The 22,586-nt window shown below is 38.9% G+C and overlaps 1 protein-coding gene across 1 annotated transcript in view; it reads left to right on the plus strand.

Moving 5' to 3' along the window:
- The window catches only part of KIT (KIT proto-oncogene, receptor tyrosine kinase), a 74,600-nt gene extending 54,322 nt beyond the window's left edge, over positions 1-20,278 (plus strand). Inside the window, exons 11-20 of the mRNA XM_030564543.1 lie at positions 28-132; positions 218-328; positions 2,459-2,609; positions 4,506-4,594; positions 7,816-7,943; positions 12,320-12,442; positions 14,994-15,105; positions 15,202-15,301; positions 16,029-16,134; positions 17,482-20,278. Of these exons, the coding sequence (XP_030420403.1) occupies positions 28-132; positions 218-328; positions 2,459-2,609; positions 4,506-4,594; positions 7,816-7,943; positions 12,320-12,442; positions 14,994-15,105; positions 15,202-15,301; positions 16,029-16,134; positions 17,482-17,598 (1,142 nt within the window). The 3' untranslated portion in view covers positions 17,599-20,278. The remainder of the gene's footprint in view (positions 1-27; positions 133-217; positions 329-2,458; positions 2,610-4,505; positions 4,595-7,815; positions 7,944-12,319; positions 12,443-14,993; positions 15,106-15,201; positions 15,302-16,028; positions 16,135-17,481) is intronic.
- Positions 20,279-22,586: the final 2,308 nt, after the last annotated feature.

Genomic DNA, 22,586 nt, shown 5'->3' on the forward strand with positions numbered 1-22,586 from the left:
CATTAAAAGTTGTCTGACAATTTTTAGGTAAAACTCTTGGTGCTGGAGCCTTTGGGAAAGTTGTGGAGGCTACTGCATATGGTCTGTTTAAATCTGATGCTGCAATGACAGTAGCAGTAAAAATGCTCAAACGTAAGTTTCTATTATGTATAATATTCTTTTTTCCTAACTTTCTGTTGTATACTGAATTTGCTGAACAACATGTTTTTCATTCCAGCAAGTGCCCATTTAACAGAGAGAGAAGCTTTAATGTCTGAACTCAAAGTTCTGAGTTACCTTGGTAACCATATTAATATTGTGAATCTACTTGGAGCCTGCACTGTTGGAGGTAAAGTTATGAGATTATTGGATTTTTGTAATTGCCTTATTGTAGAAGTAGAAACCTATTCTGTACAAAACTTGAATTGCTTCGACATGAAATGTTTAACTTTCTCATGTAAGGCCTTTCTTCTAGACTTGAGACCATATTAAAAAATCCACACAAAAACCCCACAAGACCAGAGTAATTCTGGCTAGAAATGAAGATTAGTGTTTTGCTGACATGGCCAAGCACATAGTCCATTTCTGAACTCCATTGGATTGGCATATAAAACAGCTTCCTCTTAAGAGTTCACAAAATGGGCTGTCTATGTTAGTCGTCCACAACATCATCTTTCAAAAATGAGAACAGATGTTAAAAGGGCATGATTAGTTTTGAGGGAAAAAACTGGGAGGAGTGGCAACCTGATAACAGCCTTCAAATATGTTAAAGTCTGCTATAAAGAGAATGGGGATCAATTGTCCCCTATGTCCACTAAAGATGAAATAAAAAATAATGGGCTTAATGTGCACCAAGGGAGATTCAGATTAGATACTAGGAAGAACTTTTTGACTGTAAGGGTCGTTAAGTGTTGAAATCATCTTCCAAGGGAGATTGTGGAGTCCATATCATTGGAGGCTTTTAAGAATAAGTTGGACAAACACTTGTCAAGGATAATCTAGATTTTCTTGGTCCATCCACAGAGCAGGAGGCTGGACTTGATGACTTCCTGTGGTCCTTTTCAGTCCTTCCTTTCTAGGATTCTATGGTTTTAAGGGTTCTTAGTGTCTGAACTGAGTTATTCATTGCTATCTACTGTAGAACTGGTATTTGTATTATCTTGTACAGTCCTCAGATAATCTATTTAAACTGCAACAAACATTATTGGAATATTAGGGTTATTAATTCTAAATACGTAATCAAAAAATGAAAATCGTAAAGTTCTCAAAGGAACTAACTTTGTTTACTTTGCACATCCTGGACATTTTGGTTTTATTTATTTAAGAACATAAACAGTAATGTTAACGTGCACACATAAAATCCAGCAAATAATTGAAGCTTATATACAGTGACTTCTTAACTTTGGGGCATTTAAATTTGTAATCTGCATGTTATGTTAACATAAATGTTTGCACTTTTTAATTTCTTCATTTTACTTTTCAAAGGAAAAAATCTTGGAAAAATTCAGAGTTTTAGACTTATGCGCAAAACATTCCACCCTTTCACCTTCGCATAATTCAAAAAAAAAAAAAATGACTGAAGGGATTTGGTTCAAATAAGCCACAAAGCAAATTCTATGGCCTGAATCAATGCATGGACTATTTCAGACAGAAAAGAGAATTTTATAAAGTATAAGCTTATGAAAATAAAGGGTTTGTAATAATCCTGATGTCATCTTAACTATAGTATTTGCTCTTATGAAAGTCATCATTGTTAAACTAAAGAAAAGTTCTGAGGAGGTACTGGTACAAAATGATCCTGCAAATGAAATATTGGGCAGCATTATTACATATTCAAGTGCCTTCACTGCAGTCATTCATTCAGAAAACATACATATGATCTGTAAACATCTGTGCTGTAGGTGACTTTTAATTCCCCTTTTAAATTTCATTTTAATATTCTAAGATCTAGCGTAACTTAGTTTTCTGTCTCAGCAGACTGTTCTATGTGAATGATTTTTCCCATTATACTGGAGAGTATAACACCCTACATTATTTAAAAACATAGCTGAAAGAACTCGAAGCTCTGCTGTAAACAGAAGTGAATCAAAAGGATTAATGTTTGAAGCCTCTTACTCTAATGTTTGGAACAAATAACTTCCTTCAGGAAGTGAGCAAAATCATACAGATGTGTCTGGCCAGAAACATTATCACATGAAGAGGGGAAAAAAAGACTTGTTTAATTTTTATACAATGTGATACTATTGATGGGGAAAAATTAATTGGGAATGACATAGCTTTAAGTGCACAATAGTAACTAGTCCATGAAAGAGGAAACTGCTGCTCTAACTTCACTATGACTTTTCATGTCTAGACAATGCTGTGTAGTGTAACTTCAAATAGGACATTGTGTGTTTAGTTGAATAATATTTTTGTATAAGATTTTTGACTCTGAAAGCAAAGCTTATACCCATCTTTTAAACTCCCTCTGCATCTGTAGGCCCCACTCTGGTCATCACAGAATATTGCTGCTATGGTGATCTTTTGAATTTTCTGCGAAGGAAACGTGATTCATTTATTTGCCCAAAGCATGACGAATATGCAGAAACAACAGTTTACGAGAACCTTCTGCATCAAAAAGAGCCTGCATGGTAAGAATAATCTGTCAATACATAAAGGCGTAGCCAGAAGGTTCAGAGGGAGGGTAAATCAAAACTGATCTAGTGAAAATAAATCACAAGAGGGCTTTTGTGTGGTGTTTTCTAAAGACTGCATAAATTTATTTAAAAAAACCAATTTAAAAATTTAATTTTTACAAGTAAGTTGTTTGTGGCTTGTTTTAAAGTTTATAGTTCAAATTATTTCATAACACTTCTGTTTTTACTGATTCAATGGCTTTTCTATGATTGTGTCCATTGCCATTCCTTGGATCAAAAATGTCCATCTTTATTTTTAGTTATCATTGCTGCTAATGATTGGCAGCAGTCAGTTCGCAACATAAATGACAATACGGCCAATGTTGTTGTGTTATAGCACTCTGTGTTGTCATGAGTTCCTGCATTTGCAAATGGTTTTTAACAACAGAAATAATGCCTTTCAGTATTGCATTAAGTTACAAAAGATCTTGTGACAAAAGACCCTTTGCCACCATTTTGGAGTTAGGATTTCTCCAACCATTGTTCTTGAACTCTTTTCCCCCCCCAGTGTTCATCCACTTGTATATTATTAAGTAATTCAATTTAAGATACAGCCCATCTGTGCAAAGGTTCTTCTAATTCCTTCTTTTCTTTAAAGTACTGAATATGTTATTTGCCAAACCTTCACTTGTATAGCAATAAAGGACCTTCTCTATATTTCAGTCTGTACTTTGCAGCATTGAGCCCATTACTCTACTTTAACAAACTCTATTGGAGCTCTTAGTAGGAGTTAAAGCATTTTGCTACAGTAGGAAGTTGTGTCCCTTTGGTGTTAAGCATGTATCTGCCACATCACTATTGTGCCGTAACACCTTCAAGAGAGGAATGGTCATTTTAGATCAGTACATGGACAGACAACACTGCAGATACCACCTGTATGTTTAAGGAAGTGGTTCTGGTGTTTCCATTTGAATTCCACCATGAGATTATGACTCCTGCTGGAGGTGCCATCTTCCAAATATGATAAAGCTGAGAATTCCAATATTTGAGTTTCACATAGACCTCTTCTGTAAAAGATTGGATGGGAAGTGTAGACTGTAGAGTCTTTACCAAATTTGAGTATTGCTGTTGAATTGTAGCTGCATAACACCCTAGAGGGCTCTGTGCTTCAGTGGAGGGATGAAGTGTTTAATTACCTCTGAGGTTTGTTGTGAGACCAGACGTAATGTTTGCAAAGTGATTAGATATTCTTGGATAAAAGGTGCTGTATAGGGCAGGGTAAAGTGAATGTGTGTCCATATAGTTAAAAAAGATACTAAATAGAAAAATATTCATTCTTCATTGTAACTCCCTAGGTGTGTGTGTATATATATATATATATATATAACTGTGTAATTAGAGTCCATACATTTGAATATGCATAGAGATGGGAAAACTGTATTTTTTAAAAATCAAATTCCCTCTAAGTTATGCTGATTTCTGCAACCAAACTTGAACCTTTTTGGAATTTCTGATGTTCAGTTAACTTTTCTCCCTATTTTTATTTTCTAAATTTCAGCTGAAACTTGAATTACCAAATATATTGATAAAAGCGGTTCTGATTAGAAGAAGGAAACATTTGAATGACATCAGAAATATCTAGCCATTTCTTTTCCAGACTCAGCCTTAACTATTAAGAATATAAACACCAATTTTTGGGTGCTTATCTGAGCTAAACTCCAAACTTTGAGATCAGACCATCATTTATTCTATAATGCACATCCTTATAGCCTATTTTGTCAAATCTCTCTGTATATTTTTGTTTTCCTTTTAAAAATAATGAACACTCACAAACCTTATTTTTTTCCAGTGTTTGTAAAATTTTAGATTCAGATTTGTTCTTAATGTTTTTATGCTAAATTATCCACACAGTGATGTCATCAATAAATACATGGACATGAAACCAGGAGTCTCTTATGTTGTTCCACCAAAAGCAGATAAAAGAAGATCAGGGAGGACAGGTAAGTACTTATCCAGAAATCTAACCCACATCCTATAGAACAAAGAGGGCTTTCTGATTTCTTTTCAATTTTAAAATGATCTTTACTGATGGACATGTCCAATTAAAACCCTAATTCAGTGTGACAAGGATTAAAAAAAATAAACTCAGTTAAAAAGGCTTCATATGTCTATGTTGTAAAAATATTCAGATGATTATTCTACCATTTTGGTAATGGATATTATTAGAAGCAAGAGGAAAATCAAGGACATTGTAGGTCTTTTACTCAATGTGGGGGAAAAAACAATAACAGAAAATGTGGAAATGTCAGAAGTGCTAAATGATTTTTTTGTTTCGGTTTTCATCAAAAACTTTAGTAGCAATTGGACATCTAACATAGTAAATGTCAATGAAAATGAAATAGGATCAGCAGCTAAAATAGGGAAAGAACAACTCAAAAATTACTTAAACAAGTTAGATGTCTTCAAGTCATTGGGGCCTGATGGAATATATCCTAAAATACTCAAGGAGCTGATAGAGGAGATATCTAAGTCATTAGCGATTATCTTTGAAAAATCATGGAAGACTAGAGAGATTCTGGAGGACTAAAAAGGGCAAATGTAGTGCCAATTTATAAAAAGGGGAATACGGACAATCTGGGGAGCTACAGATCAGTCAGCATAACCTCAGTACCTGGAAAGATAATGGAGCAAATAATTAAGCAATCAACTTGCAAATGCCTAGAAGAATAATAAGGTGATAAGTAACAGTCAGCATGGATTTGTCAAGGACTAACCATGTCAAACCAACCTAATAGTGTTCTTTGACAGGGTAACAAGCCTTGCGGATGGGCAGAAGCAGTAGATGTGGTATATCTTGACTTTAGTAAGGCTTTTGATGCTGTCTCATGTGACCATCTTATAAACAAACTAGGGAAATACAACCTAGATGGAGCTGCTATAAGGATGTGTGAATAACTGGTTGGAAAACCATTTCCAAAGAGTAATTATCAGTGTTTAATAGTCTAGCTGGAAGGGCAAACCAAGTGAGGTCCCACAGGGATCAGTTCTGGTTCCAATTCTGTTCAATATTTTCATCAATGATTTAGGTAATGGCATAGAGAGTACACTTATAAAGTTTGAGGATGACACCAAGCTGGGAGGGGTTGCAAATGCTTTTGAAGATAGGATTAAAATTCAAAATGATCTGAAAAAACTGGAGAAATTGTCTGAAGTAAATAGGATGAAATTCAATAAGGACAAATGCAAAGTACTCCACTTGGGAAGGAACAATCAGTTGACACATAAAAATGGGAAATGACTGCCTAGGAAGAAGTAGTGGAGAAAGGAATTTGGCTATTATAGTGGATCACAAGCTAAATATGAAACAGTTGCAAGGATCACTGTTGAAAAAAAAAAAACAAAAAAACAAAACAAAACAAAAAAAAAAAAACCACCCATCATTCTGGGGTGTATAACAGGAGTGTTGTAAGTAAGACATGAGAAGTAATTCTTCCATTTTACTCCATGCTGATTAGGCCTCAACTGGAGTCCAGTTGTGTCCAGTTCTGGGCACCATATTTCAGGAAAGATGTGGATAAACTGGAGAAAGTCCAGAGAAGAGCAACAAACACGATTAAAGGTCTGGAAAACATGACCTTTGAGGGATGACTGAAAAAATTAGATTTGTTTAATCAGAAGAAGAGAAAACTGAGGGGGGACATAACAGTTTTCAAGTGCATAAAAGGTCATTACAAAGAGAAAGAAGACAAATTGTTCAGTATAACCTCTGAGGATAGGACAAGGAGCAATGGGGAGGTTTAGGTTGGACATTAGGAAAAACTTCCAAGCTATCAGGGTAGTTAAGCACTGGAATAAATTGCCTAGTGAGAGTATGGACTTTCTCTCATTGAAGATTTTTAAGAGCAGGTTTGACAAACACCTGTCAGGGATGGTCAGATAATACTTTGATAGTCCAGTCCCCTGCACTCAAGGCAGGGCTTTAGACTATCAGATCTCTTGAGGTCCCTTCCAGTCCTATGAAGGTATGTATTATGGCAAAACTCCAAGCCTGTGTTGGTGGGTCCCATGATTCCAAGTGGATTCAGTGGCCTCAGAAGCTCACTAAAACCCTCAGTGTGACCTCCCTTTCTCAGTGTAGTGGCAAAGGTCACAGCTTATTGAACTACTTTCATCATAGGCCAGTATGGGAGCTGGGAAGGTGGAATATCCACAGTCTCTGTTGCTTATTAGAACTCAGTAGGTGCAGTTCGGCCTCCTGTCTGGACCAAAGTCTGCTTTCCCTCTCAAGAGGATCTCTGTAGAGTAGGGGTAGGCAACCTATGGCATGGGTGCCAAAGGCAGCACACAAGCTGATTTTCAGTGGCACTCCCACTGCCTGGGTCCTGGCTACCAGTCCGCGGGGCTCTACATTTTAATCTAATTTTAAATAAAGCTTCTTAAACATTTTAAAAATGTTATTTACTTTACATACAACAATAGTTTAGTTCTATATTATAAACTTACAGAAAGAGACCTTCTAAAAACATTAAAATGTATTACTGGCACGCAAAACCTTAAATTAGAGTGAATAAATGAAGACTCGACTACACCACTTCTGAAAGGTTGCTGACCCCTGCTGTAGAGTATGGGGGAAGGGGACCCTGGGCCCATCCTCTACTCTGGGTTCCAGCCTAGGGGCCCTAATGGTAGCAGCTTTTGGTGGCTTCCCTTTCATCACCAGAGCTGCTTTGATTCCCCAGGCCACTTCCCCCATGATCCCCTTTTCCTAGCTTCACCCTTACCTCAGTATTCAGCAACACTTCTTCTCCTCCAGTTTCTTTCACCTGGGCTTCCTTGAGGGAACCAGAAGGAGAGATTTTAAGCAGTATGAGTAGGACCGTGATTAGTTCCAGCTGTCTCCATTAGCCTAACAGCCTTAACTGACCCTTTGCCGGTTAATTAGTGTCAGGTGCCTGCATTAGCCTTACGACCTTAACTGGTTTAATTAGTGTCAGGTGACTTGATTGGCCTGGAGAAGCCTTTGTTTGGCTACCCAGGGAACAGAGATCTACTCATCCTGAGGCTGATATACTCTTTTATAGCCTTATGGTCTGAGTCCATCACAGTATGGATTGAGTTTCCTTATTTATTCAACACCACATTCTGATAAATATAAGCCAAATATGTTTCCTGGCAATCATACTTAGTTCATTTACAAAGTGTTTGCATTTGTGTTGCTTAGGATCATATATGGATCAAGATGTTACCATTGCCATATTAGAAGATGATGAATTGGCTCTGGACGTTGAAGTTCTGCTAAGTTTTTCTTATCAGGTGGCAAAGGGCATGAGCTTCCTTGCCTCCAAAAATGTAAGTTGTGAATATGAGTGACAGGTTTTCTTCATAGATTGACATTTTAAAACATGACCATTTCACCTGTTAAGTAATCTTTTAAACAAATACTGCAAATTAACAGGGTTCTGCTATACTATGAAGACTTGACTGGTCTATTTCTTTGTGTAACTCTAGTCCTGCATTTTACCAGCTTAGAGTTTTGCACTGAAAAGTGCTAGTCTGTTCAGAATTAATTTTCCCTGGACTTTACTTGCATAAAGAAAAACCTCTAGGCTACCTCTGGGAGTACAATGCTCAAAAGGCAGCAGGATTGTTGCATTTCCACTGCTGAGAGCACAGGGAATTGGAGAGCTCCTTCAGTGCATGGATCAGAGCAATGCTATGGCTCTGTGCTCAGAAGTGTGAAAGGAGGAATAGGCCTGAGGAGTTGTAAGGGTGTATGCACCATATCCACAAACTCCACTGACTGTGTGTGCGTGGAGAAAGCAGGAGCAGCAGATCATTTTCTGTTGCTACTTCCCATGTCCTACAGTTGGGGATGAGGATTTCGGCCTAGAGAAGGGGTGGCTCTTTTACAGTTAAAGTGTGGCTCACGGAGCCCCCCCTATTCTCCACCTACCAGACTGGTGGGGAGCTCGGGGCTTCTGCCCTGCAGCAGGGTGATGGGGCTAGGGGCTTCTGCTTAGCAGGGGGCAGCGGGGGGTCTTGGGACTTCAGCCCTGCAGAGTGCACCTGCCAGAGATCAGGGCTTCAGCAGGAGCAGGGCTGAATCCACGGAGGCATGTCCCGTGGGGCTGACTCCCTGAGACCCACTTTCCTGCTGGGAAGAAGCCCCCAGTCCCACCACCCCACTGCAGGACAGAAGCCCCTCTCCAGCTGGCCTGCCTGGCTCTCGAACTTCTGAAGATTGTCGTAGTTTGGGTCCGAGGGACAGTAAGTTTGGCCACCCCTAGTCTATAGCCTTTGTCTCCTGGAGCACGTGGCCAGTCTAATAAAAGTTCTATCTAGTTTTTTGGTGCCATCCGATCCCACACAAGGCCTGAAGACTTAATTTTTCAAAGACTTTTATAGTGTGGAAACTAGACAGAATTTGTGAATGAATCTTATCTTCAAAGCAGAAGATCCCTCCAAAAAGAGAGTAAAATCATGAATGTTTTAGATGGCTTATTCTCTGTGACATCCGTGAACAGTTTACAAACTGAAGAGCATTAGAAGACTGCTGAAGAGAGGTCTATTTGCACACAATGTATCTATGTTCAGAATTAAACCCTGGTCAATCTGAACTTTTGAACCATAGAACACCTTCTTAAACAAGTGTATCATTACAGGATGGGTATTTTTAAAGTTTTGGTTTAACATATGGGATACTTTTTGTTTCCTACTGAAGTATCTTTGAAACTTTTTAAAAGACGTTAAAATCAACATAGAGACCCACAAATTGTTTTCATTTGGACACACTCAGTTTGTTCCGTGCTTTCTAAATGTTTCATAGGAAAAATATGGAATATCAGAAATTTAGAACTATTAATAATGTCCCTACAATTTGGTAATTAATATGAAAAAGGTAACAAAATGTAGGGACATTATGTTGTACAGTATATTTTGAATCCACTGTAAAAACAAATATATGTAATTTTAAACTCCCTGCCCCACAAACAACACTACATTAAGTGTGGGATATTCAAAAGTATAAATGTTGGCCTACTTCAGCTCCTGTTGAAGTCAATGGTAAAACTTCAGCAGAAATGTAGACTGTTGAGTAGTATTTTTGAACCTCCCATCCTAAAAGCACATTGCTTCACTTTGCAGTCTGAATCTGCCTTCACTCCACCCCTTTGTGTGAACACGTTAGGATGTAACTTTTAATACTTTTCCATTGGACCCCTGCCTCATTCAGTAAAAAAAAGTAGCTGTTCATTATTTTTTTTTTATCCTCCTCATGGAGTGGGTCCCTGAACCATTCATTGTGCACCATCCCAAACCTTGCAATGAATGAGGAATACATTTTCTTTCTTTATAGGCTTTTCTGCTATACTTATCGCTGAGATTGGGAAGTAGTAGTATTCCAATTTTACAGTGCCGAGCTTTAGGCATGAGAGTGAACCTGTGGAGAGGCAAGGATAAAATTCAGCTTTCTCCAATCAGAGCACAGTGCTTTAACCACAAGACCATTCTTTCTGGGCCAGTGGAGCATACCAATTCTGTAGGAATGAGGGAGGGATGCTTTGGAGCCCACACCTTTACATCAGTTTACTGCATTACTGGGGCTACTCACATGCTTGACGTTATACACATGCTTAAACACTTTGCTGCACTGGGGTGTGAATAACGCAGGAGTCCCATGGGAAAAAATAGTACAGCAGCATGTAATTAAAGATAGTTTCATAATGCGTGCATCCAAGAGGGCAAGGTAAGGTTGCTCATGCAACCGTAAATTGTCAATTCCTGACTTTTAATTGCTTCATTTTGTAATTTTAATGTTATTTTTAACTAGCTTTTAGTATGACATTTCCTACATTTTTTTAAAAGAGAAAAATAAAGAAATTTCACTATGTTTAGCTATTTTCTAGGTCCATACAGTCAATGAGACAGGAACCTTTAATGCATTCCATGCATTCCTTTCTCTATTATATGGAAGAAGACAGAACTTTTAAGGAAGCAGGACTCTGCTTCTTCCAACTCTTAAATCCTTCTGCACACAGCATAGAGGAGGCGTCCTGCCTTGTTTCACATGACTGGTGGAGGTACATATGGAAGGAGGCATGACTCCTGCCAAACCCTTCCAGTTGCACCCTCCTATATCTCCATTACTTATGCACAGATATGCTTGTCACTGGAAGATAATTAGTTTTGTTATTTAACATAAGGCAGTGCCCATGGACAGAGTACATTATAAACAGTATTTTAATTTGCCCAAGTCCTGTCTGATTTTCACAGGACCAATGAAGGGCATATCTATGACCTAGTATATATAACATTTTCAAAAGTGCCAAAGACCAATTTGCAAATTTGACATAGGCACTTAGGAGCCTAAGTCTTAATGAAAGCCTAAGTCTCTTTTGAAAATGAGAATTAGGGCTTGGCTACACTAGAGAGTTGCAGCGCTGGTGAGGGGGTTACAGCGCTGCAACTTAGGATGTGGCCACACTTGCAAAGCACGCTGGCTGTACACCCGGTCGAGCCTCGGGTGTAGGGATTCCAGCGCTGGGTCAGCAAGTGTGGACACTCACCAGCGCTTTTATTGACCTCCGGGGTATAAGGAGGTATCCCAGAATTCCTGTCCACAACAAACCGGAAGAAAGGGAGAGCTCGGAGTTCAGCCAAACTGCTTATTTAAAAAACAAACACAGCTCCTGTTTGCTGAGCGAGCTGAGCAGACAGGGGAATTACTTTGGAATGTTCACAGCTGTTTGCTTGAAGAGAGAAACAGCACTCTCACACGGCAGGGGGGGAGGGGGAAGTCCGTGTTCAGCAGTTGCTGATCTGGTCTGACGGGTATTTAGCAGTAAATAATTTGCAATTAGTGAATGAGAGAGGAGTGGGGGAAGGGAGTTAGAACTTTTAAAATGATTGAAAGTAGGCACAGTCCTTATAACTTGCAAGGCAGGGAGCTGAGAACAGTGTCAACTCCAAAAATCCATTCTGTCTGTCTCCTCCACGCTCCCTGTCACATTCCACCCTACCCCCCTCTTTTGAAAAGCACGTTGCAGCCACTTGAATGCTGGGATAGCTGCCCACAATGCACCACTCCCAACAGCGCTGCAAGTGCTGCAAATGTGGCCACACTGCAGCGCTGGTAGCTGTCAGTGTGGCCACACTGCAGCGCTGGCCCTATACAGCTGTACGAACACAGCTGTAACTACCAGCGCTGCAAAACTGTAAGTGTAGCCATACCCTTAAGTTTCTAAGTAATATAAGTGCTTTTGAATTTTTGACCCTAAATTTTTGCCTAATTTCTAGTTTCCATGACGTTCCCCGGGTCATGAAAATTGGTTTTTAAAAAAACTATCATTTTTTTTCCTTAGAAACAAATTGCATTTTTCCCACTCTGTGTTAGAAAATAGCCCAATCATTTTTGATGAAACTTTCAGAAAAAAATTCTTTCTGCTCAGAGCAAGCACACTGATCTTCAGGCCACCTTAACTATAGGCAGCAGTATATGCACTGCCTCTTGTATGTTTCAGTAACATTATTGTGCAATAAAGCTTGATAGCCAAGTAAGCTTTTTAAACTCAAAACACTTTGACTTTCAGTTTGCACTATATATTATGTTTAGTTAGATACAGGTATATTCAAGAAAACACACACAGTCAGCAATTCTTCATCAGCAGTGAAAAGTACTGAAGATGCTAACAAATATTTTCCTGTGTTTGTTTGTTTTATTACTTTAGTGCATTCATAGGGATCTGGCGGCAAGAAACATTCTTCTCACTCATGGTCGAATAACAAAAATTTGTGACTTTGGCCTTGCTAGAGATATAAAGAATGACTCAAATTATGTGGTCAAAGGAAATGTAAGTACTTGACTAGGAAGCATCCTAAATTGTCTTAATTGCCAAAGAAATATTTTTCTAAAATTTAGTTATTTTTAAATCCTTAAAATTAGTGGTGCTGTTTTTGTTTGGTTAATTATTAAAATAAGTATTCATACAAAAATGTTCTAAAAATCAGGTTTTATGGTGTTTGCTTTGTTATAAATATGCAGATAACAGAAATTGTATTCTAAATGTGAGATATTTATTGAGTAGGACAAAGTGGGAAGCAGAAAAAGGCTTGATTTTCACTTGTTCCATTTTCTGAGGTTAGCAATGGAACGGACTTTAATTTGTATATGTAACAGACATAATCTGACACTTGCAGTTTTAGATCCAGTTTCTCTATCCCAGATACATGTGGACTGGCGTGAGATGTGACATTTTGGACCAAAAAAATAAATCTGAATACTCCAATCCAGACTATTCTCAATTACACTAAGACCCCTTTTCACCAAATCTTAAAGTAAATGCAAATTGTATTTATGCCCACTTTAAGTCCCTTCTTAACTGCCAGAGCTGTTAATGGGTCCTTAGTGAAAATCTGACACATATGGGAATAAACTACAGGAGTGTGCTAAGAACTTTCTTTAGCATGATTTGTCCAGAGAAAGTCTGGATCTCAAATGTTGTTGTCTGTGGCTTTTCCATTATGTTTTATAACCATACCAATATATATCTATGTCACTTCAAATACATGTGACTTTCCCAGTGATCTCCAAAAGCAACCATTTATATTTGTTCAGTTTATTTTTTTTTTTAAAAAAAGGACCTGTGTTCAACAAAATGAACCCCTCAAATTCTTCCTGACTGCTCCACAACCAGAAATCTACCACCATTCACTAGCTATAAATTCATTGCTCCTCACAAGGAAAATCCCAGGAGAACAAGTGGGCCTGGGAGCGTAAGATGAAGATACAAAAATTCAAGCTCTGGCAAGCTGACAAGGGTAGAGAATTCCACAGTCCTTCTCACTGAAAGTGCCTGTTCCTCACGAATTAAACCCAGTGGGTGATCGCTTAGGTGCCTTAGATAATCTCAACTGCTGTGATGTGCCACAGGGATAGGCAGTCTCCGAAGTAACCAGAATGTGACCCTTTAAGGCTTAAGTGAAGAAGACTGCATTTGTCAGCTGGTTTTGGAGATCTGCTCCAGCCATGTGTACTGTTCCCAAAGTTCAGTATAGGGTACAATTGAAGTCAGAGGAGGAATTCAGCAAAGCAGCCAGGCTGGGTTAGTAAAATATCTATTGAGTGCTGCTCAGTGACATTTACAAAGAGGCAAGGTTTAATTTTCAACCTCGAGTCAGGATCTGCTTGATCACTCGAGCATCAAGGATTTTTAAGTGCAGGCCAGCAGCTTGTGAGGTGGGCAGTAACTAATTACATTTCACTTGTCTAGATTATGCTTTAGCTTGCCCTGAGCTGCTTGACAATAGGATTTTTCTTAGTCTGAGAAGGTTAGAGAAGGATAGGCAGCAGCTGCTAAGGAAGAAGAGAAACTGGGGCTGCTGTGGGAGGGGCTCCTCTAATTGTGTTTGGCCTGATCTGAAACCCAGCTAAGGCTAGGAGCATTGATGCTCTGGACAATAGTGGTAGCCACTTCTGCTGCGAGTAGCTGATTGTTCTAACTCAGCCAAATATTATTCCAATATCTAACTATTGCGGCTATATATTTCATTTAGTAAACCATCAGTAACTCAAATTGCTCATCTACTCCAACCACATGTTCTTATTGTCATCCATAACTCTAGGCAGTTGATGGAAAGATATTAACCTTTCCTTTCCCTTCTCATTTTCCTCTCTTCCTCTTAAGTCCTTTCCCTACTTCCTGCTTCCCTTCCCTACAGGATGTCAAGGCTTTTCTAGGCAGAGTAGCTATAATATGTTTTGGTATACATTGTTTCAACATTGAGTTAGAAGGAAAGGGCTAGGATTCTCCCATTGCAATACAAACATTCTGGGGATAGCAGAAAGGTCAAAGGAATGAGAAGGAAGAAAGGAAATGAATCAAGAGGTTTTAAACACTTTGTTAACCATTTCCTTTTTAGCAGTTTGCATTTTTGAGGGTGTGTGTGTATGTATTAGAAGCTAAAGCAGCTCCCTTGTTTGTCTGCTTGAAAAACTGGAATGCATCAGAGCAGTGTAAGCATAATAGCCAATCCAAATAAAGAACTATGCATATTCAGAGTCTGATTATTTAAAACAACCATGCCATGTTCATACAAATCCTCATATTCTGATTGGCTATCATCCATTTTAAAGCAGATACAGGGAGTCACACACTGTTTAGAAAAACAACTATATAAACAGTTATGCAAATCGGACACAAACTAATCAGAGTGCACGGAACGTTATAAGGATCAATAACTGTATGGCATTGCTGCACTGTGACTTGCAGAGAGAATTCCATTTCAGTAATAATATATAAAAAGATAGGTAACCATTATATAAATGTACATTTGATATTATTAAATTTTCTGACCTGCCTGTCTAATTTTTGTTTTCACTTTTCATCCCCAACCCCTGCAAAGGCTCGGCTTCCTGTAAAGTGGATGGCACCTGAAAGTATTTTCAACTGTGTTTATACTTTTGAGAGTGATGTCTGGTCTTATGGAATATTGCTTTGGGAACTGTTTTCTTTAGGTAAGATATTTACTGATTGAATGTGTATTTTGTATTTTACCTAGAGTTTACTTCCTATTTTAAAAAGCATTGATCAATTAAATGTTGTATCCACAGGAAGCAGCCCTTACCCTGGAATGGCTGTGGACTCTAAGTTTTATAAAATGATTAAGGAAGGATACAGAATGTTTAGTCCAGAATGCGCACCAGTTGAAATGTAAGAGACAAGCTATTATTACTAATCAGCCTATAATTTTTTAAACAAAAGAAGTAAAACTTCCAGATATGGGCTAAATGTACCTTATAATATTGCCTTTTTTTTCCTTCAAATTTTCCATACCTTGAACTAGCTTTAATTGTATAACACCTGCATACTATGATCCTTTTATGGTCTAATGGCTCTGGCATGAAAGATATTCTAAGTTGCACAAATAAAGATAATACACAGAGCATACTAAACAGTTTCAGTTGATGTAAACTGGTTAAATTGCACCAACTTGTGCAATTCCTGTAGTTGTGTTCTGCTTCCTGACTGGAATAAGATGGTCCAAGCATCTTTTTTACTAGCCATTCCCAGCTTAGTATTGTTTTCAAATTGTCAGTATCAGACCCATTATCTTTAAATAGGTAGCTATCATGCTGTAGTAACTTCTCACGCAGAACTTCCATTGCTGTCAAAGGGCATTCTGCCCACAGAATCTCACCAATAGTGAGTCCTTAGTATCCATAGCCAATTGGGCTAGTGCTACTATTTCTACTCTTTTATAAAAGTTGTTTAAACGGTTTTACTTAGCTGTGTTTTGAAATTTTGGGATAAGTTGCTATTGTTACACTGTATAACTTTAATCTGTTTTAGCCCATATCAGTGATAATGGAGTTATAATACAGAAATTATTTCTTGCTCAAATTTCCAGTCGATACTATTTAATTTAACATATTTGCAGGTATGAAATAATGAAGAGTTGCTGGGATGCTGACCCTTTACAGAGACCAACATTTAAGCAAATTGTACAGCTAATTGAGCAGCAGCTTTCAGATAATGCAAACCATGTAAGTATGAGCTTCTGTATGGATCTTCAATCTTTAATATTACAGTTCTCAAAAACCTGTGTGATTTAAATCAGACTCTAAAAAGAGAGCAAAAAGTTTAATGGCCTTTTTATTTATGTACTTTTGCCCTATAAATTTTGCCTGTTAGGATGATTTTCAGACTTACCCCTACGCTCTTCACCGTGCAATTCCCTCACACATGGTATCTCACACTAACTTTTCAAACCTGTGTGTCTGCCTAAAATGAAATAAACACAAGTTAGAGTACGGTTTTGCGGTTTTGCATGTTTTTTAAAATGTACGTGCTGTGACACTGTAGATGTTATCATAAAATATGGTCAGAGCCCTTGATTTCTTCATATCTTAAAACACAGACTAAGCTATTTATATGGAATCTCATAATTGTGGATGTATCAGTCAGAATAGTACCTTTTGTTTGAACTGCTAAGTGATACTCTTTCTGGATTTGGCCTTTCTTTACTTTTTGATCTGTCTGCTCTTTTATTTTATCAGCAAGACATAGGCTCCTAAGTGCCTATGTCACTTTGGAAAATGAGATTTAGGCTTCTAAATCAGTTAGGTGTTGCAGTGCTGAGTGAAGCAACACCTACAGATCTTTAAAAATCTGGGTCCTGGTGCCTGTCATGTGGAATGTAAGTGTAGACAAACTAGCATGTTGCTGTACTCAGTTCTCTTACTAAGAACTTTGTGGATGGATAAGTGGACAAAAGAGCTTAAAGAAGGAATTATGCCATTTCAGAGAGACAGATCCTGCCCTGTGGGGAATGATTTACAGATCTGCACCTAAGGATCATGTGGCCATATATAGGGTTCAAACTTACTTCTGGGTTAAAAATAAAGGTTCCTTGGAAATTCTAGGTACCTTGCTTTGACACAAATATGAGTGGCTCCCTGGTATGTGCAGAAATGAGGAAACTGAAAACTGCTGGGGTTCAGTTGCTTCCTTTAACATGTTTTTGGCAAACTACAAGGGTTACTGAAACAAAAGCAAAAATGTGAGGAAAAATATGAAAATTACTGGAGAGATTTTCAAAGATTCAGATTAAAAGATTTCAAAGATTTCCGTTTAAAATTATCTTCCAAAACTCCTGTCTTTTTTATTTTAATAACTGAGTTTCAGGTTCTGATCCATTTTAGAGAACAATTAAATCCAGGCACTCTTAAATTCTATTTCAGGATGTACTTTAATTTCCCAAGGAAACAAATTACCTGGATAACTATTACCAGGGCACATTGTAAAACAGGGCTACTAATAGCAATGGTGTATTCTGCTTATATGAAGGAGGCATTCAGTGAAATATTGACAATAGTGTCTGTCTTCTCCAGGCTTACTCAAACTTTTCACCCCATCAAGGAAATGCTGCAGATCACTCAGTGAGGATTAATTCTGTGGGCAGCAACGCGTCATCTACTCAGCCCCTTCTGGTACGTGAGGATGCTTGAAAGAGGAGAGGGACATCTGGAAAATAGCCAGCCCAGATGGATTAGGCATTCTTATTCTGCAGGGGACGAGAGAGGGTAGACATTAATGATTTGTCTTACTTTACTCACTACCAGGATAGTCTGAACGTTGCTATAATACTGTCCTTTACCACGTACCGTTACATGTAAACTTAGTCCATCCACCACAGGCAATGTTGCAGTGTTGACTGAAGCTGTATATACTTTGCTATATTGTATGTTTTTGCAGTAGGAAGTCATATAAACAAAAATCTAAATCTTAAACCTGGGTCTGGAGCTAGATGAATACAAACCAAACCAACTATTAAACAATCCATCTCTAGATCTATGCCTGGAAAGCTAATAGTCATTTTCTGATTGCTTGGTTGTTGGGGATTTTTTGCTACATTTCTAAAATAAATACAGACATACACACAAATAGTTGATTGCAAGTGGCCAAGTCTAAAACCCTACAAATGTCACAAGCAGGTGTTCTGAATTGGATGCCATGAGAAGAGGGTACCATGTGGACATGGAGAGGGGTGGGAGTGAACAGAATAATATCTCCCCCACAAGCACCTCAGCTTGTGCATCCACTGAAGGACTCTGCAGTTAGGGAAGGCTTTCCAGACACCTGGGGAAGGAGAGCATTGTGGAGCTTCTCTCCCCTTCCTTCATGTCTAAGGTTAAGATTCTGTCATGGGTATTTTTGGTGAACGTCAGTAACAGGTCATGTGCAAATTCACAGAAGCCCATTACCTGTCCCTGACTTTTACTCAAAATAACTCACAAAATGGGGCTGACGAGGGGATGAGAGCCTGAGCCCTGCTGCAGGTTGGGGAAAAGAGGATCCAGCGCCCACTGCTTCAGCTGACAGCTCTGGAGACCCTTGGCGCCCACAGTGACTCAGAGTTCCAGGGTCCCTCTGCCTCCCACAGTGGCTCGGAGCTCCAGGGCCAGTGGCTTGGAGCTCTGGGTACTTCTAACAACAGCAGCTGCTGAGAGTTGCAGGAGCCCTCACCACACACAGCAACTGAGAACTGTGGTTTGCAGTTCAGGGTCCCAGCCAGCTAACAGCTCCAGCCCTGCTCACCTCAGGGCTGAAGAGATGTCACAGAGGTCTCTGGAAGACACAGAATCCATGACTTCTGTGACCGCCGTGACATAATCTTAGCTTTACTCATGTTCCAGCCCATGTTTCACACAGTTTTCATTTCAAGCAAAGGGTGTGATGTTGCAGGGTGGAAGGGGAGAAGTACATGCTTGACTAATATTTTATCTTAAAATTTGTAAAAAAATGTGTAAGTGAAAAATCTCTTTCCATAGCTGTAGTAGTTTGATCTGGGTACAGAGGAGACATTTATAGTAGGATCCACCTACCTTAAGGACAGGCAGTTAATTTTTTCACCTCATTTTGAAAAAAGAGTACAGTCAAAGAATTCTTCTTTCCAGAGGGCCCCTTGTGTTCATACACAAGTGTAGATTTTCCACAGATGGGCCCATGTACTGTAACCTGGGAAGAGCTTTGTTCTCAGTCCCTTTCCAGCTGGATATTATATGATGGTAAAATTAATAAGAGGAAAAGATTATTAGTTGGGAAACATTGGATCTTAATGTAGCAGAACACAAAATATAGCTTCAGCCTTATTTTACAGGTATGTAGATGTGGGGTTACAATATGTTTTTTAAAAATACTAGCCCTGAGTCCAAGGCTCTGCTAAAGTGTCCGAAACAATCATTTTTTCCAGCACAAATACTGCTAGTTCATCTCTTCCTATATTCCTGTCAATTATAAATCAGAAAAAACATTGCAAGAAGCATGTAGGAGGCAGTACTACTTAAGTACCTATTTATTTACAATGCGCCTGCACTTAAGCACTCTGTTATTTATACTCAACATACCAGTCAGTCTCATTGTTTTGAGTTTACATTTACTTTTTATGTGTAACTAATTGCCCAAAACAAGATAGCTGTAAATGCACACACTGGTATTATAATTTTAATACCACACATTTTCATACTTTATTTTATACAACCATGTATTTGGTATATAGTTTTAGAAATTTGTCAACCAATCTTAAAATAGCCATTTGCACTGGACCTATCTATGCTGTTGCACCTTTTTAAAGTTAGCCAGTTGTTTGGGGACACACTTATGCATATCATACTTGTTGTTGAGCATTATTGATTCTATGCTATGAAAATTCTTTTGTAGTGTGCTGGCTTTCAGAGCTATTGTAGACAGTCTAGTTGATATAATTGTAGAGGTCTCGGTACTTTGCGGGCACTTAGCTGAAAGAATTTTTGGTCTCAAATATTCTTTAAAATTATATTTTTATAATTTGGGTTTGGTTTTTTTTGAAACTTATTTTGCAGTGACTTGATGTTTTAAATGGTTTTACGCAATTTTTTGTAAATATGGAAATGTAGCAATAATGTCATTTTGACTAGTCTCAGTCCTTGAGTCACAAAAGTATTTTTATATATAGAGAGAGAGATGCAAAAACCATATGTATAAATAATGTATGTGTTTGAAAGTTTATGAAACACTTTTGGATATGTTGTCCAGTTGTAGAATTGAAGTTCTAAAGAGTTCAAATAAAAATGTAAATATATGTTCCTATGCTACTGATGTGTAATGTCTTAAAATGTAATATTTCTTTTAGTTATAGATCTTAATAAAGTCTTGGGTGGATGCAAAACCATATTATCTGGATCTGCAGAGGCAAAATTTGGAATTCTGAAATATTTTTGAAAATGGGTACTATGACGCTAACAATCTATTGATGCTTCTCTGGAGACCTCTATACATATAAATAGATTAGATCAGCATGTGAAAAACTTTAAGAATCTGTGCATGCAGGGTTTTTTTTGGTATCCATGAGTGGAAGTATTTTGCTGCTACATATTTTATTGGTCTGAGTAATTTAAAGTTGAGATAAAATGTCAGAAAGTTGCAATAAGTTTAGAAGTATGCTGCTGTGAGTAGTACCATTTATGCACATGCTTAGGCCCCAATTCAGCAAGGTATTTATGAGCTGAATGATCCCTTCAACCAAGTGTTGGGGGACATGTGGTATAGAAATAAGTTTTAATTTACTTCCATTTCCTATTTCAGTGAAATCATTCTGAGTCATCATTTTGTTACCTCACTGATCAATGGTATTATTAATGTTACAGAAATATGCATAGTGGGCTGTCTGTTATAATGAGCCAGGAAGTGGAGAAAATATGTTTTGTGGGGTCTGGGATGGAAAACAAGTTGTAACTTGTAACTGTGATGCATATTCACCACAGTTTAGTGCAGGCTGTCATGGTTCAGAATATGATTTTTTCACTGAAATCACCGATTCTGTGGCTTTAATGGATCTCTGTGACTTCATCAACTTCAGCCCTGTGGCTATAGGAGCCAGAGCTGGAACAGCGGCTAGGGCTGGGGCTGGGTCAGTCCGCAGATTTGGGTCAGACCCCAAGAGCTGGGGCTGGGTCAATCCTGGGGGCTGGGTCAGTCTCTGGAACTGTAGCAGCCCCAGTAGCTGGAGCAGCGGCCAGAGCTTGGTCAGTCCCCAGGGCTGGGTCAGTCCTCAAAGGCTGGAGCAGTGTCTGGGGCCAGAGCAGCCCTGGTGATGTGCAGCGGCTGGACCAAGAGTAGCCCCAGGGATTGGAGCAGTGGCCAGAGCTGGGTCTGTCTCCATGACTGGGTCAGCCCTCAATGGCCAGAGCAGCAGCCAGAGCAGTAGTTGGGGCTGGGTCAACCACCAGGGCTGGGTCAGCAGCCAGGACTAGAGCAGGACCTTGTCAGCTGGAACAGTGGCTGGAGCTGGAGCAGCCCCCACAGCTGGAGCAGTGGCTGGGGGTGAGTCAGTCCTCAAGGCCGCTGGAGCAACGGCTGGGACTGGAGCAGCTGCCAGTGGTCAGTCCTTGGCACCAGGGTTTGGACTGTTAGTCCCCTCCCAGCCGGGTATTTTTAGTAAAAGTCATGGACAAGTCATGGGCTTCTGTGAAATTTTGTTTATTGCCCATGACCTGTCTCTGACTTTTTTACTAAAAGTACCCACGATGAAATCTTAACCTTAGTCATAGTTATAGAACTAGCTGCAGCTCTTTGACCCATCTGGTCTCTGGGTGCATCCCCACAGGTGCCAGGCCTCATTCCTTTACTTCTCTGGGAGTGATCTTGAATCCAGCCAGGAGATAGAATACTGTTGGATTCAAGTTTGTAAAGCTAATAGTTCGGGCATTGCCTCTTAACACTTAAGTGGTTATCAAGGGGTGTCTGATCCTGAGTCGTTGCTTTCAAGATGTAGAATTTGTAAAGCTAATAGTTCGGGCATTGCCTCTTAACACTTAAGTGGTTATCAAGGGGTGTCTGATCCTGAGTCGTTGCTTCCCTTCTGGGTTGTTTTTCCCACCAACCCTACTACTAAAGTAAACCAACCAATTTATGCAGTAAACATCCCAATAATCAGATCAATATACAATATTTATAAATTATTACAGCGCAACTCTAATTATGTTGCAGAGGTAATTCACATATTTCTGGGCTTAATGTATCATTAATTTGTATTTTTGAAAGAGAGCCTAGAGTATTGTGTCAAGGCTCTTTGTCCAATGTAGAAAGTCAGCCAGACTATGTTCACATTATGGAGATTTCAGCATTTACCACCTCCCCTACTATCCACGATCACATGAACAAATTCCCTTCCCCACTGGTGATTGAATTAACTTTCCTGTGTCAGCTATAGCAATTGCTTACATGAAAAGTGATATTAGGAAAGTGTTTAATGTGGTTTTTATCTATCATTTAATGCAACTGGAAATGAGGAAGAGTCACCACCATGTAACCAAACTTTGGGAATCTCACTTGCAACATTCACTTGGCTGGAAGCATGGAAAATACTAGTCTGCTGTTGAACTCTAGAACTGATCCTTCAGACTTCTCCCCTGTCAATTAAAGAGAGAACCAAATGACTATAGCTTGCATGAAGGGT

This window comes from Gopherus evgoodei, chromosome 5 (genome assembly GCF_007399415.2).
Source record: "Gopherus evgoodei ecotype Sinaloan lineage chromosome 5, rGopEvg1_v1.p, whole genome shotgun sequence".
NCBI classification, from domain to species: domain Eukaryota; kingdom Metazoa; phylum Chordata; order Testudines; family Testudinidae; genus Gopherus; species Gopherus evgoodei.